The sequence below is a fragment of the Blennius ocellaris genome (assembly GCF_963422515.1).
Source record: "Blennius ocellaris genome assembly, chromosome: 3".
Lineage (NCBI taxonomy): Eukaryota > Metazoa > Chordata > Actinopteri > Blenniiformes > Blenniidae > Blennius > Blennius ocellaris.
Window position 1 is genome coordinate 15,617,739 of NC_137652.1, and position 14,948 is coordinate 15,632,686.

A 14,948-nucleotide genomic window follows, 5' to 3' on the forward strand; every position below is an offset into this window, starting at 1 on the left:
TCTACTCCGAGCTCCTCCCTGGTGACTGAGCTCCTCACCCTATCTCTAAGGGTACGCCCAGCCACCCTACGGAGGAAGCTCATTTCAGCCGCTTGTATCCGGGATCTCGTTCTTTCGGTCATGACCCATAGTTCATGACTATAGGTGAGGGTAGGAACGAAGATCGACCGGTAAATCGAGAGCTTCGCTTTTTGGCTCAGCTCCTTCTTCACCACGACGGACCGATACAACGTCCGCATAACTGCAGACGCTGCACCGATCCGCCTGTCGATCTCACGCTCCATCTTTCCCCCACTCGTGAACAAGACCCCAAGATACTTAAACTCCTCCACTTGGGACAAGGGCACTCCACCGACCTGGAGGGGGCAAGCCACCTTTTTCCGGTCGAGAACCATGGCCTCGGATTTAGAGGTGCTGATCCTCATCCCAGCTGCTTCACACTCGGCTGCGAACCGTGTCAGTGCACGCTGAAGGTCCAGGCTTGATGGGGCCAACAGAACCACATCATCCGCAAATAGCAGAGATGAGATTCTGTGGTCCCCAAGCCGGACCCCCTCCGGCCCCCGGCTGTGCCTAGAAATTCTGTCCATATGTATGATGAACAGAACCGGTGATAAAGGACACCCCTGCCGGAGGCCAACGTGCACAGGGAACAGGTCCGACTTACTGCCGGCAATGCGAACCTGACTCCCGTAGTCATTCAGTGCAAGTTATGCCTTTGCTTGCAAAGATTATTTCTTGTTTTTCTTTGTACAATTTGTGGTCATTCAAGTGTGATTTTGCTTCTTTCCACAGTTATAAATAAGTGCCTTTACATTTGCATCTGATTCACACCTTTTACTTTTTACTGAAAAAAGCTTTTTACAGAGATTACTCAAAGTGTCATGTTGCACTTTATAAAGAACATAATTACCCCACTTTCTGAGTCGTGAGACAGCTTAGTCTATACACTACTGATAATGTGTTGTTGCAATAGTAATCCTGCTCGCACTTTCTGTGAGACAAAATAAACCGGATTGGATCAGTTTGGACAAAATCCTTTATCTCATGTGGCCAATTTCTTTCTATTCACAGTTTTCCATAAACGATACATAACACTCACTGGACTTCCAGCTGTTAAGTTAAAGCTGTAAAGATGTTTAAAATGTTGAAGCACATTACATGTTGATATATATATCTTTAAAGTTGGGGTGAAAGGGACTCAGTGGTAGAGTGGATCGTCCAATAACCAAGGGATTGGTGGCGCAAATCCAGCTCTATCCAAATCAGTGCTGTTGTGTCCTTGGGCAAGACACTTTACCCACATTGTTATGAATGGTGCATGCATTTTGGTGGTGGATAGAGGGGTCGTAGGTGGTGCCCTGGGGCCACAGCAAGCCCCAGGGCAGCTGTGGCAACAACATAGTTTACCACCACCAGTATGTATTAATGACATTATTCAATGTTTCATTACAACATTCTGTTTCATGTTGGTTTTATTATTCTTATTATTTGTATTCAATCTTCTTAGGTGTACCTGTGTTTTTGTTGTTGTTGTTTTTTGTTTTTTACTTGCACAAGAGAACACAGCAAAAAAAATGTTGGACCTGAAACGAGACCAAAATATTGTCTAATAATGTCTTCGTCTTCAGGCTCTTCTTCAGGGGTCAACCGAACAAACAGATCATCTGCCTCCATCTGCTGCTTTCTCTTTCACTACATCAATGAGTCTTCATCTTCTCCATCTGTCCGTCAGCTGTATTTCCACCATTATGTGTCCATTAAATGTACTTAGGAGCACAAGTCCTGTCTATCTGAACCTGGAGCCTCTTTATTTTTAGTCATATGTAGGGATGATAACATTATGTTGTTATCATCTAACATATAACATGGATTCACAGACATATAATCTGATAACCCATACCAAAAACTGGCCAGGATACAGTGAGCAGTTTATGAATACTGAGAGGCGAGGGTAAGACGAGAGCCAAGTTCATGCAAACAAAAAACAAAACAAAAACTGTTTTACAGACAAGGGCAAAGCAAAAAAAAAAAGAGAGAGACAAGAGTCAGACACAGAGAGTAAATACAAGGAGACTGTGACGGCTGAAAACACCTGATGATATGACAGCAAACACAGAGCACATCACCTCAATAGAGTACAGAAACAGAGTGTTGGGGAAAAAGTAGAAGACAGCAAACAGAGAAGACACATGAGAATTGAGCAAAGTGAAGAAAGAAGTGTGCACACACGCACGCATATGCGCATACACACATCTTCCCCACATAATGTCTTGGTATAACACTTCCTTTTTCATGTTTCCTCCACTTTCCAGAATCATTTTATCCGGGAAGGTGAGAAAGGGATCAACAGGTACTGTATTCTCATGAGAGTGCCAACCCGACAAGTGCCTAACAAAAATAGTACAAATAAACTCTCTGTGTGCTGCACTGTTGCCCATTAAATCGAATGAATAAAAAAAGAATTCTGATATTCCAAATATTGGAAAACTTAGGTTAATGATAATCTGATATATTTCATCATGAATTGTATTGAATTGAATTGCATTTATTGTCATTGTAACAGGTACAACTAAATTACATAGAAAGTTTGGGGTAAAGAAGGACAACAAGAGGTGAGGAGAGGAGAAAAAAGAGACAGATTGCATACTGTGCTCTGAGGAGTACAGTCTGTAATTAGAAAATAAAATCCACCTCAGGCACATTGAAGCATTAGCACAGACAGTTCACAACATATCTCATAGCCTTCGTTCCACGCTCACATCCAGGAGAGTTGAAGACGAAACACCAGCCTCGATGACTGAGTGTCTGGGAATCCGAGATGTAGATTCGATTTGTTTTCATTCAGGCGATTCAGCTTTATCTTTCGACCTTGAGTGTCTCTGGTCTTCATGCTGCTCCAAATCGTGGCCCCAATTTTTTTTTTATTATCATTTCCAGCAGAGTTTTTTAAACTTCTCCAAGATAGTTCCAATTTTGCATAAATGTTCAAGAGTCGTGACTTGCGTACTCTTGAGTTCATTTATCACATGAGTCTGAGCATTCAAAGCTCGGCACAAACCCTCAGTGACGATAGGCAGCCTTCCCAATGCAGCTGCCCGCGTCTTCTCAACTTTGCGATAGATCAGAAAGCCGCCAGTCCCAACCAACAGCATACCTGCTATCATTAATCACAATATGTAGAGGTCCTCCACATCCTCGATGGAAAGAATGGCCAAACACAGGGACCTCCAGGAACCCCTGTAATCCAGCATGTATCCGTCTGCAAACGTCCCATCAGGACATGCGGGCTCTCCTTTGCCCGATCGTCATGTCGTAAAAATTTGGTCGATCGCATTGAGAGACCAGCTGATCAATTCCATGGTTCCGGTTAAATTCGGATGGGGGTGTGAAGAGAGGCTCTTGTTAGATCTGACACGAGACAGTACAGAACAGGAGCAGCAAGCGGGGAAGACGAGGGGGAGAGGAGAGGAGACAGAAGTGTCCGCCTTCACCGAGAGCCGGAAGAGATGATTAGGATCACTGGAGCTCAATGGGTTAAACACAAAGAAATATTTTGCCCAAGCACATCTACGAAATCATCAATGCATGTGTCGTAACTTCAGGACACAGAGTCCATCATATTTCTTTCTGCAATTTATTTTGATTGGAAGTTTCATTCAGTTCAAGATTGTCACAGAGTCTGTTTATGTCATCAATACAGCATATATAACTTCTTAGGCACACTTGGGATTTAAATAACTGAGCAACCACACATTAATTGCAGACATTTTCTCAGTGTTCTGATTCTGTTTATAAAAGTTGTTCACACGTTCTCACGATCACACACAATCTGTTGACAAATTGCTCAATTACATTACGCTATGGCAACCCTTTAATGGGTCTCTTCCATGCTTATGATGTGCCATACTGACATATATGCCATCATGTTACCGCCGGTGTACGCAATCATTGTGAATTGTCAGTATAGGTTTTAACTGTGAAATAGAACTGCAATTTATGTATTTTATTAAGATATATACTTAGTGAACCTTTATATGCAACATGAACAAATAAAAGCTGAAAAGAAAGTGGAAACTAGAAAAATTTGTTAACTAAAGAACTGCAATCATCAGTATTTCAACACGCGAAATAGTGTCATGCAAGCACTAGTTATTCTAATTTACACTACCACTAGAGAGGCCACCCTACAGACTTGGATGGACACATTTGACAGAAATTTTCTGCAACAGTTGATTTCAACCTTTTCCTTCGGAGCCTCACCTTCGAGAGAGGCTATGGATTCAATCTCTGATTTCCCAAAACATTACAGTGAAGCTGGCAGATGCACATTCTAACCATTTCACGTCTGCTCCAGATTATTTGTCTTATTCTGGTTTGATGTGATATTTTGTTAAGCTCAGGTGGGAAAGCTTTGTTTCCTCCGTGCCATCCTTGGTCCCTCGGTTGGGAATCACTGAGCTGCAATATCAAACTTTGCAGATAAAAACTAAATGTCAGGGATGAATCACACTGAAAAGACCTGCCTAAATAAATTTGCCTTACATTTATCCATTTAGATTTTTTTTGTTTTTCGGGAATTAACAATTTAGTTTGTCATTTTCATATTGTTTCAAACAGTGTGTGCTTTCAAACCCAGTATGCCCACAGTTAATTTATTCTAAAAGTGAGAAAATACTTGCTTTGTATCTTTGAATTTCCATGTTAGAAATGTGTTTAAATTAGATGGTTTATACAGGCCAGCTAAAGTTTCGAGTATTTTTAACAGCAGTAATTTTACTTGTCACAGTGGTTTTAAGCACTCTTTGACTTCTGTGCTTTACATACACAGAAACTCAACTTCCCATCCTTGATGTAATTCCAGAGAGAAGTGTAAAAAACAATAGAGAAAAATAAACAAACATTTCTTAAGAAAAGCGGAAAACAGGCGAAAACAAAAGTAGTATTAACGTGAGACACCAGGTTTTTCAGAGGAAAATAGAAAATCACTGAAGACAGCAGGCGGTTTATTTCTGTCCTCGAATGAATCTTGAAAAATCAAACAGACCAAATGATAAAACTTAACAGTGCTTTGACAGAAAACAATTTTCCCACAGCTGCCTATTGATGTGTGTACCACTGCCAGGACTCGAGTCTGTTTCTAATACAAAGTGATGCCATTACACGAACCTTTAGCCAGCCGATGCCTCCTTATCTGAGTGTCAGTGGTTTTATTCTGTACATTAAACAAACTCCAAGATGTTCTGTTGCAAATGTAAATGAAGGAAAAAAAAAAGATTATGGTGCCAATACAAAGATGACAGTAGCATACCACACGAAGGCAGACAGAGATTTGGCTCCGTAAATAGAACATTAAAAAAAGAGATGATTTCATATTTTTCAATATATTATGTGCATACATGCACTTAAACAATTTGAAAAAAACTGTAGTTTAGATGTTGTAGTCCATTATCAGACTTTAATGATTTTTAAAACATCTTGCCATGTCTTATATTGAATATTGTCACTTTTTTCATTCCATTTCACATGGAAGTTTCTTCCAGACTCTAGAAAGAGCTCTTCTGCTGACAAATGTTATGTTTATCAGATTTTTAGCATGCTGGGTTGACTGTGAGAGCCTCAAAACCTCCTTACTACCTGGGGGAACAATGACATTCAACTGCTTGCACAAGGAAGAATGAAATGCTTAAATTGAGAACGGCTCCATTGACAATACATAACTGTTTTTTTTTTATTAATTGGAAGTGAAACCTATGTTAAGTCTAAATTTGTAGCCTTTGCACCTGTAACATTTGCATGTGTATGTGGTCTTGTTTATTAGTGTAACCTTTACTTTTTCAGATCTGTGTTGTTTTCCTCTGGTATCACAAATGATGGCCAGAGTTTGCAACTTCATGGGTAGTAACAATACTAGCTGAAGTACTCTTTAGTGACTCCAAGATTGCAGTGACTCATTATTTTTGTAATCACATCCTGTTCGGAGAGGATGTAGCTTCCAATGTTTCCATTTGCCACAGCATGTGTGCACATCAGTGACGTGGGGGCAAGGGAAGCGGCAGTGCCTCACCTGCCATCATGAAAATAGTAAAAAAAAAAGAAAAACGTGTATAAAATAAATATGAACATTTTCCACTGATTTGTGTTAGATGCATTTTCAATATGACTGCTTTTGGCATTTTATTCAGTAAAAATCGCTGAGTATTTGGCGATCAAATACAGAGTAGAAATCCCGGGTGAGGCAGTGGCGAGCTGTCCCTCAATTCAATTCAATCAATTCAAAACACTTTATTCATCCCCAAGGGGCAATTTTAAATGTCTGACTGTGCGATCCAATACAAACTGGGTCACATGACGCTGCCCTTTTCTGTTCCTCAGCATATCGCCAATATGAACTTTACAGAACTATTTGTTATACAGCATGACTCTCTACAGTCTGTGTAATGTATTTAATGTATATGTGAGATTTGCTTGGAAACAAGAAGGGTACTCTATCCATTTCAATAAAAAACATGCAAATATGTTCCTGTGTGTATGTTTGTGTTGGTGGTGGTGTGATTGAAAGAGGAATGTTGATGGGATATGAAGCATTACCAGTTGCATGCTATATGATGAATAGTGAAATAAGATGCTCTCTTCAGTTCTTAAAATTGTAAATCTGACTCCAGAGGAGTCAGTGCCTCACCAGCGATGAACCTGAATAAAATAATTAGATGTCTATTTCTGATAACTGCCTCAACATGTAATCAGAGTAAGTCATCTCTATTATCAGGATGCATAAATAACTGTTCATAAAGTCTCCAGTTGAATCAAAATCCTGCAGCCACAGCACTGGCAAGAATGAGGTGATGTTTGACAGTTATATGTCACTAATGACCCCCACCACTGTCTCTCTCTGTCTGTCTGTCTCTCTCCTCTTTGCATCCTCCAGTCCCCATTATGTCTGCAGTACTGCGCTCCGAAGGTCAGAGAATTTTTCCAAGGAAAAATGTAATACTTCGCCAAGAAACAAAGATATACATTGGCATGCATGCACCCATCGACCCATCCACCCGCGCACGCACGCACGCACGCACGCACGCACGCACGCACGCACGCACGCACGCACGCACGCACGTACGCACGCAATCACTTTTTCCTCATGAAATCTTTGTACAAAACTTCCTTTATCGTGTTTACATTCATCTTCCTGGAAGTGACTTGAATGTGGTCTTTGAGAAGATGACACATCAAATCAAACACTTGGGGACTTCAAAAGAGATCAAGTACGTCTGTACTTTTTTGAGTGTGACGCCCACGCTTGAGAGCTGGATATGAATTCATGCTGCATGAATATGCAGGTCGCACTGGATCAGAGCTTTTCATATGCTTGTGTGTGTGTGTGTGTGTGTGTGTGTGTGTGTGTGTGTGTGTGTGTGTGTGTGTGTGTGTGTGTGTGTGTGTGTGTGTGTGTGTGTGTGTGTGTGTGTGTGTGTTTGTGTGTGTGTCAAGCTCAGTCCCAAACAAAAGTGTATCTGATAGAAACGCAGTGCGTATCACACTAAACAGACCGATGAGGGCAAGCTGGAGAACAGGGTCGATACTGAGGATACATAACGAGTTGCTTCCACCTCAACAGCCTTGAAAAACAAGTCAATCATCACCAGTATGCTACTGAATGAACAAATGGTATCATGTTCAAAGCACGTGAATTATAACAATAGTCAATAGCAACTAATGCATACATTGGTTATCATTTGCTGACATCAAGCTTGTACATGGAGAATTAACCCAGAGAATCATATGATCATGAAAGACAGATGAATTTACTGAAATGGGTTAGCCTTATGGGAGTTTATACCTCAATGTCAGCAGCAATAAATATCTGGGATTGTCGCTGGCCTGTTCCAAGCAGATTGTTTTGGGAGACAAAACCATCCATTCGACTTCTACCACTTTATCCATTTCAGGTTGTCACTTCATCACAAGACAAAACAGTCACATTTCACAACTGTCAACCTCAAATGGATGCATGCACACAAGCTCTGAGGCGAAGGGGCAAAGTGCAATGCCAGTATGCAGTAGAGAAGACGCAGGATAAAAAAAGACATAAGCCGAGGGTAAAGCTTTTATCACTGATTACAGCACACACTGATAGAAGTTCGGAAAATCAGTTCAAATGTGTTGAAAAGATGTTAAAGCTTGCTGACAATGCTATAAAACCACATCGGCATGTTCTGTACTGAGGAGTCGAAAACACACCTTGTTGCTTGTAGCAGTAAAACGATAGTTTAGTCGAGACGGTTTGCAGCCTCGATACAAAGTGTTCGACAAAAGGTCAAAAAAAAAAAATCATTCCTACTTTTGAACTGGTTCTGCTCGTAGCTTTCTAGCTGTTCTTATCAATCCAATCATGCATTTAAGTTCCATTCTCTTGTCAGGATAGTTTTGTTGAGTGTTTTTCATAAATATTATGAAACACATGATGAGAGCACCAAACCAAAACAAGATGTAAAGATTCCGATGGTTTTTGTCGATCCTAAAACAAAGATCTTCTTCACGTTTGACTGCATTAGGCAGATGTGATGTCCTTATCTTGTCTGTTATTCAGTGAACCCATTCAAACAATGTTTGTCTCAATTTGCATCTTTTTTTCCCCCTTTTTTCCTCTTTTCATCCATGATTTCAAGCTGTGCCTGAAACTGCATTTTACTCTATGATGAAAAACCCTTTCCTCTCTTATCTAATAGAACATTTCAGCCTCAAGAAAAGTTATATGCTTTCAAAAGATCTACTTTGTTTCATGTGATTGCAACTTGTTAAAATTTCTCCAAAGGCAGCCTCTTGCTCTCTCTATATATAGTACAGTATAGTATAGTATAGTATAGTATAGTATAGTATAGTATAGTATGGTATGGCAGGGTAGGATAATTTGATCAAGACAGTGTCCATCAATTGACACACAAAAAAGAGAGAAAAAAAAGAGAAATGAAGGACATGAGTCACAATCCAAAATGATCACAAAAAAAAAAAAAATAATAATAATACATTTTATTTGTATCGTGCTTTTTAAAATACTCAAAGACACTACATCATCAGAAAATCAGCAAGCAGAAAAGGGAGGACCATCATTAAAAAAAAGTCATAAAAACACATGATAAAAGAAATAGATTTGTGTTAAGCATTAAAAGCGGTTCTGAAAACTGAGTTTTGATGAGAGACTTGAAGGCGTTAAGTTCAGTACAGTCACGGATGTGTTAGGGAAGGAAGCTCCAGAGTGTGGCGGCAGATATGGAGAAGGCTTTGTTGGCCCCAGGTTCGGTGTTTGGTTCTGAGGGAGAGAGAAAGAAGGTTTGCATCAGAAGATCAGAGGCTGCAGGAGGGAGTGTGGCAGTGGAGCAAGTCTTTGTGGTATGGGGGGGTGGGGGGGCTTGGTTAAGGAGGTGGTCAGGAGGAGGACTTAGAACTGACAGTGATGTGATCTCGGGAGCTGAAGTGGGTGAAAAGGCGGACGACAGAGTTCTAGATGTATTGGAGTTTATTGAGGACTTTGGAAGATAAGCCGTACAGAATGCTGTTGCAGTAGTTGAGTCGGGATGTAATGAAAGCGTGGATGAGGGTTTTTAAGCAGCAGAGAAGGAGAGTGAGTTGCAGAGGCGGGCGACGTTTTTGAGGTGAACAAAGGCGGTCTGAGTGATCTGGTTGATGTGTTTTTCAAAGGTGAGGTTGCTGTCGAGAATGATTCCAAGATTATCGATGTGAGGTGATGGGGACAGGGTGGAGTCGTCAATGGTCAGAGTGAAGTTGTCACTGGTTTTTGTGAGGGAGCTGGGGTCGATGATTATTATGTTCAATTTGTCATAGTTCAGTTGTAGAAAGTTGTTTTGTATCCATGTTTTTACTTCACTGCGGCAGTTGATCAGGGTGAAGTAGGTTGTTGGGGTGGATGGATTTGGTTGAGATGTGGAGCTGTATGTCATTGGTGTATCAGTGGAAATGGAGACCATGTTCACGTATGATATTGCCAAGAGGGAGGATGTAGAGTGCGAACAGGAGGGGGCCCAAACACCGAACCCTGGAGGACGCCTTGCAGCAGAGGAAGTACAGTGAGCTGGTGCGACAGTGGAGGATACAAGGGAAAGAGCGAGACAAAGGCTGATGATCGACTGAGGCGACCTCGGAGGAGAAGAGCCAGAAGATAAACAGCCGAAGACATATGATTTCATGAGTGAGGACATTTGACCATTTTATTCACATTCTTCAGTACATAAGCTGAAGAGAAGTCCCAGACAGATTATTGAGTTTCTATGGGATTGTAATAACATAACTAGGTGTATGAACAACAAGTGACTAGTTCTTTCACAAACATAAATTTTGCATTGACCTTGTGTTTCCTTTCCCAATTCCGTCTGCAGACTCACAGAACACGTAGTGGTGAATTAGAAAGTCATCAATTTAAACTGAGTGGGGATGACAAAACATTGACTGCTATTTTTCTTTTTAAATCTATATGCTGCAAAACTAGAAGCAGATCTTTTTGTGACTTTTCAAGTATTGGATGATGTAGAACTGCAATGTCTGACTGACTGTAATGACACATAAAATATGATGAAAATACTGATTCATAAAGAACCTACCAGGTTAAATTTTCTTCAAAATAGGATGATTAGTGTCATCAAAATTTGTAATCACTCCTCACAGTAAATGTCTTGTACGTATTATACATTTTACAGACGGCAAATTATGAATGTCAAGGGATTATTTGAGGGACGACACAGGTTCATTATTAGCTACTTACACAAGTTACAATTGCAAAAAGACATTTTTAGAGCCTTAGGGACTTTACTGTTGATCAATTGGGCAAAGCTTCTGCTCTATTCTTCCAAAGGCACAAATATCTACACTACAGTCACAGACAGATGCAGCATTTACTTGAAGCAACAGTTTTTTTTGTTGGTTTGCTCAAACAGTTCAAAACAATTTTGTGTTCATTATATTGCCAAATGAGGGAGCAGTGTAGAAAGTAGAAGAATCAATCAACTCTTAACTCACCCTCATCCTGTGTACCTGAATGATGAACTCTGCTGGTTGTTTCCACACTATTTTTTTGTGTGTTTTTTTTAAATCTTAGGGCAGATTTAGTTTGTTCTGGTGCGTCTCTGAAAAAGAACAGCAGTGCTCCCTGAAGGGCAGAGAATTCCTCCATGTGGAGGATAATATTCATCACATACAGAGTACAGCACCAGCTGTGAGAGAGCAGGTGACAAATGCCCAATAATCACTTTGCTTTGCATCTCAAATTGCCTCATTTTCTCTTTCTGAATGAAAGTAGTTTTCTACCTGGTGCTTTGTTTTTTTTTGTTTTTTTTATTGAGGCAGTGTTATGTCAATGAAGGAAATGAATGTCACATGGAGTCACACAGTCAGACAAATTGTCCAGAAATGAGATCAAATTTTCACTGCGGCTTCTCTCTCTCAAGAGGTACACAAAGAATGTCAATGTCACGGCTGAAGGCTTGAATCCAAAGCTTGGAGACAAACCAATGCCATGGGTCTGGCATGTGTCTGAAATCAGGTGTAACCCAGGAATCTGCTGCACTTTTTGAAAAATGAGCAGTCGTTTGACACACTATAATTTTCCTGGGAAATTGCTCTGTGAAGTGGAATGTTTGAGGGACTTTCCTCATGCATGAGACATGAGATGGACACTGTATCCCACAAAGAAAGAGTTAGGCAGAGTGGAGAAATTCTGTGCTTTGAAGTTGAATTTTTGCATATATGAAGTAAATGGATAGACATGTATTCACTTTAAAGCTGTAATCACTGAGGCACCTATAAACAACTCAGAAAAAGGAAGGACATTTTGTGTTTGGTAACAAGACTTCTTGGCAATTAAAAAAAAAAAAAGATCGGGAGCAACCAATTTCAAGAATTTTGACAGACCCTCTTCTCATCCAACAAATGCATGTTTTAATCGATTTGGCACAATTTGAAATTTAAATAAACACGACTGCCCGTGGTATACAATTTAGGACAAATTATTTTTACAACAATAGTTGAAAAGAAAAGAACGAAAAAAATGTTCTCATTGTTGTGCATAGTCTATAGACATAGCATTAGGTGCGACCTAAATGCACAAGAGCTCTGAATATTAAACTTTCCTCACATGACCTGTTAAAGGATCTGAGACAAGAAGATTGATAACCTCGGCTCAACTGGAAAAGTGAGACAAGTGAGACATGACTAGCTTTGAATAGTAACTTAAAGCAGCATGTAAGACCTGCTGTTTGAGTTGAATTGAGCAGTTATTTGTTAGACACAAGCTTTTGAGCACTACCTGAAACCAGAACAAAGCATTTAAATAAACTTTGCTTCGGTACACAGCAATGTGAAATTTCCTTAATTAACGTAAGGGTCCCTTGATATAACATTTAACTTAAGATGGCAGCATACAGGTAGAAATAATAAATAGGTGTCAAGTCTGAATTGGAAGTGATTTGGAAGCAGCTAAAAATTAAGTATAAAGTCATAATTTAGAATTTGTAAATATACTGGATGATTTTATTGAGAAATATGACATATTGAATCACCATCAGTTTGGGTTTAGGAGTAATCGCACAACATCATTAGCAGTGATGGAATTTGTAGAAAACATTGCAACAACTGTAGATAATAAGTTGTATTGGGATGGCATGTTTATTGATTTACGCAAAGCCTTTTACACAATTAATCACTTATTCCTTCTCAAGAAATGTGAACCTTAATGCATAAGAGGTGTAGTACAGCTTTGGTTAAGACGTTGTCTGAATAATAGGTTTAAATATGTGAGCACTAATCATTTTATATTGTTTTCTAAAAGAGTAACCTGTGGAGTTCTGCAAGGTTAGGTACTGGGACCCAAGTTATTTTTCCTATATATCAATGATAGTTGCACAGTAAGTGATGCATTAAGATTCACAATGTTTACTGATGAAACAAATGTATTTTGTTCTGGAGTGAACTTTAAGGAATTGTTGAAAACTGTATTTAAATAATATTGACATTAAAAGGGTTTAAGAAACTACATTTTTAGGCATAATAATAGATGACAAACTTAGCCTCACATAGAATTAAAATTGTCCAAGTCTATTTCTGTACTTTGCAAAACTAGAGACTTACCGAATAAGAAAGGCCTACATTTATTGTACGGTTCACTTGTGCAGCCTAATAGGACATATTGTGTGGCAATATGAGGAAATACATATAACGCTAACTTGGATCCAATAATCAAATTTCAAAAAAGAGTGATTAGGCTCACAACGAGAGCTGGACACCGGGATTCCACCTCTCAACTTCTCATAAAATCCCACATTGGCGTTTCTGGATATTATATATTTGTCTTCCTGGAACTTATAACTCAGAGTTTCTCTCATTTCAGGGCTAAAGTACTCTGAATTTTCACAAAACCTGTTTTCTCGGATCCCTGCTGGAGTTGGTTTGTTTTGCTTTCCTGGCATTGTGCTTTCCATCAAAGACTCCCTTTGTGATCTGTGACCATCTGCACCTGGTGAGATAGGACAAACCTTCTATGCAGAAAGATTAATTCATGGAATGATGCCGACACATTTGTAATGTTCTATCTGTTTTTATAACATTACATTTTGAGATAAATACTTGATTACAGACAAGTTTTCGCATTTGATTTTAGATGAAAACATAAAGTTCATTAGTCTAAACTGTAATAGCCATAATATAAACTTGCGATCATGTATTCACAACAAATTTAATAATAATTGATTGAGAGCAATGACACACCAAAAGCAATTAATGATCTTGTACCAGTTGTTTTAATCTTTGAGCAAAATGAGCAACAGGTTTGGTCAATTTATTAAGAGCCACCAGTAAATATCCATCAGTTGAATTAAGTTCATTATGCCTTCAGTTTGTTTATCAGTATTTTCTCCTTCTTCTTTGTACCAATGACATGTTTTGACTGATCAATCAGTTTAATAGTGATGTGAAAATATGGAGCAAAAATCTTTACACCATACATGGAATAAATTCATGCATTCAAATGAGCTTTCCATTGTCAAATGACTAATTTAGAGATGTACCAAGACAAAGCTCATCTCTACCATTATGCTTCATTACGAGTGCAGGTTGTTCAAAAACTCCCAAACTATTTCACTATTATTATTTTACTATCTGTCCCTTTTTTTGTTGGGGGGGGGGGGGGGGGGGGGGGGGGGGGGTGTTCAATCGGCTGTGTTGCTCTTTTAAGAAATCTTTCAGAAATAGCGTGAAAATCCTGGAATGAAACCACCAAATGTCTTTTATTATACAGACCAGACTTGCATGGTCCTAGATGCTATCTGTAGAACAGCCAAATATAACCTTATTCTCTGGAGCAGGAGAGGGCAACTCATTTTCTCGAAGGGCCTCATGAAAAATTGGCACTACTTTGAGGCTGAGACTAAAATTAAGAATTGTATTGATAATTGATAGCTGAGTTGCTTGACCCAACCACTAATGTAATGATTGCCAATAACATGAAAAAGTGGGCTATTTAAATGTTCTTAAGTTAATAATAACAGTAATTTTAATTTGATTCTGGATTGTGACAACCAGTCAAGCAGAGGTAAAAGGCCACATATGGCCCGTGGTCCTTAAGACGCCCAGGTCTGACAGAGAGAAAGAATCACACACACATTCACAATTGCACCAATGCATTTCCGGTCAATATTTAAACTTCAATGTATGTTTTTAGACTGTAGAATGAAACCAGAGGAGCTGGAGAACATGCGAAACTCCACAAGCTTCACATAGATCTGCCTGGCACAGGCTCGAAACAACAACATTTCGTTATCAGGCTTAAGTGATGCAAATGAATTCAAATGAAACCCATTCTAACTTTTAGAAGGTATATATGTCCTAGGACACAAGCCAGCAGCGATCAAAGCAATAACCTTGAATTTGGAAGATGAGCCACTGTG

At 39.4% G+C, this 14,948-nt stretch overlaps 1 protein-coding gene across 1 annotated transcript in view; it reads left to right on the forward strand.

Annotated features, from left to right (window-relative positions):
* Window positions 1-9,981: 9,981 nt before the first annotated feature.
* mchr1a (melanin-concentrating hormone receptor 1a) overlaps window positions 9,982-14,948 on the forward strand; it is a gene marked incomplete at both ends in the record, with an annotated part of 8,779 nt that continues 3,812 nt past the window's right edge. Inside the window, one exon of the mRNA XM_080515491.1 lies at window positions 9,982-10,077. Within this exon, the coding sequence (XP_080371617.1) occupies window positions 9,982-10,077 (96 nt within the window). The remainder of the gene's footprint in view (window positions 10,078-14,948) is intronic.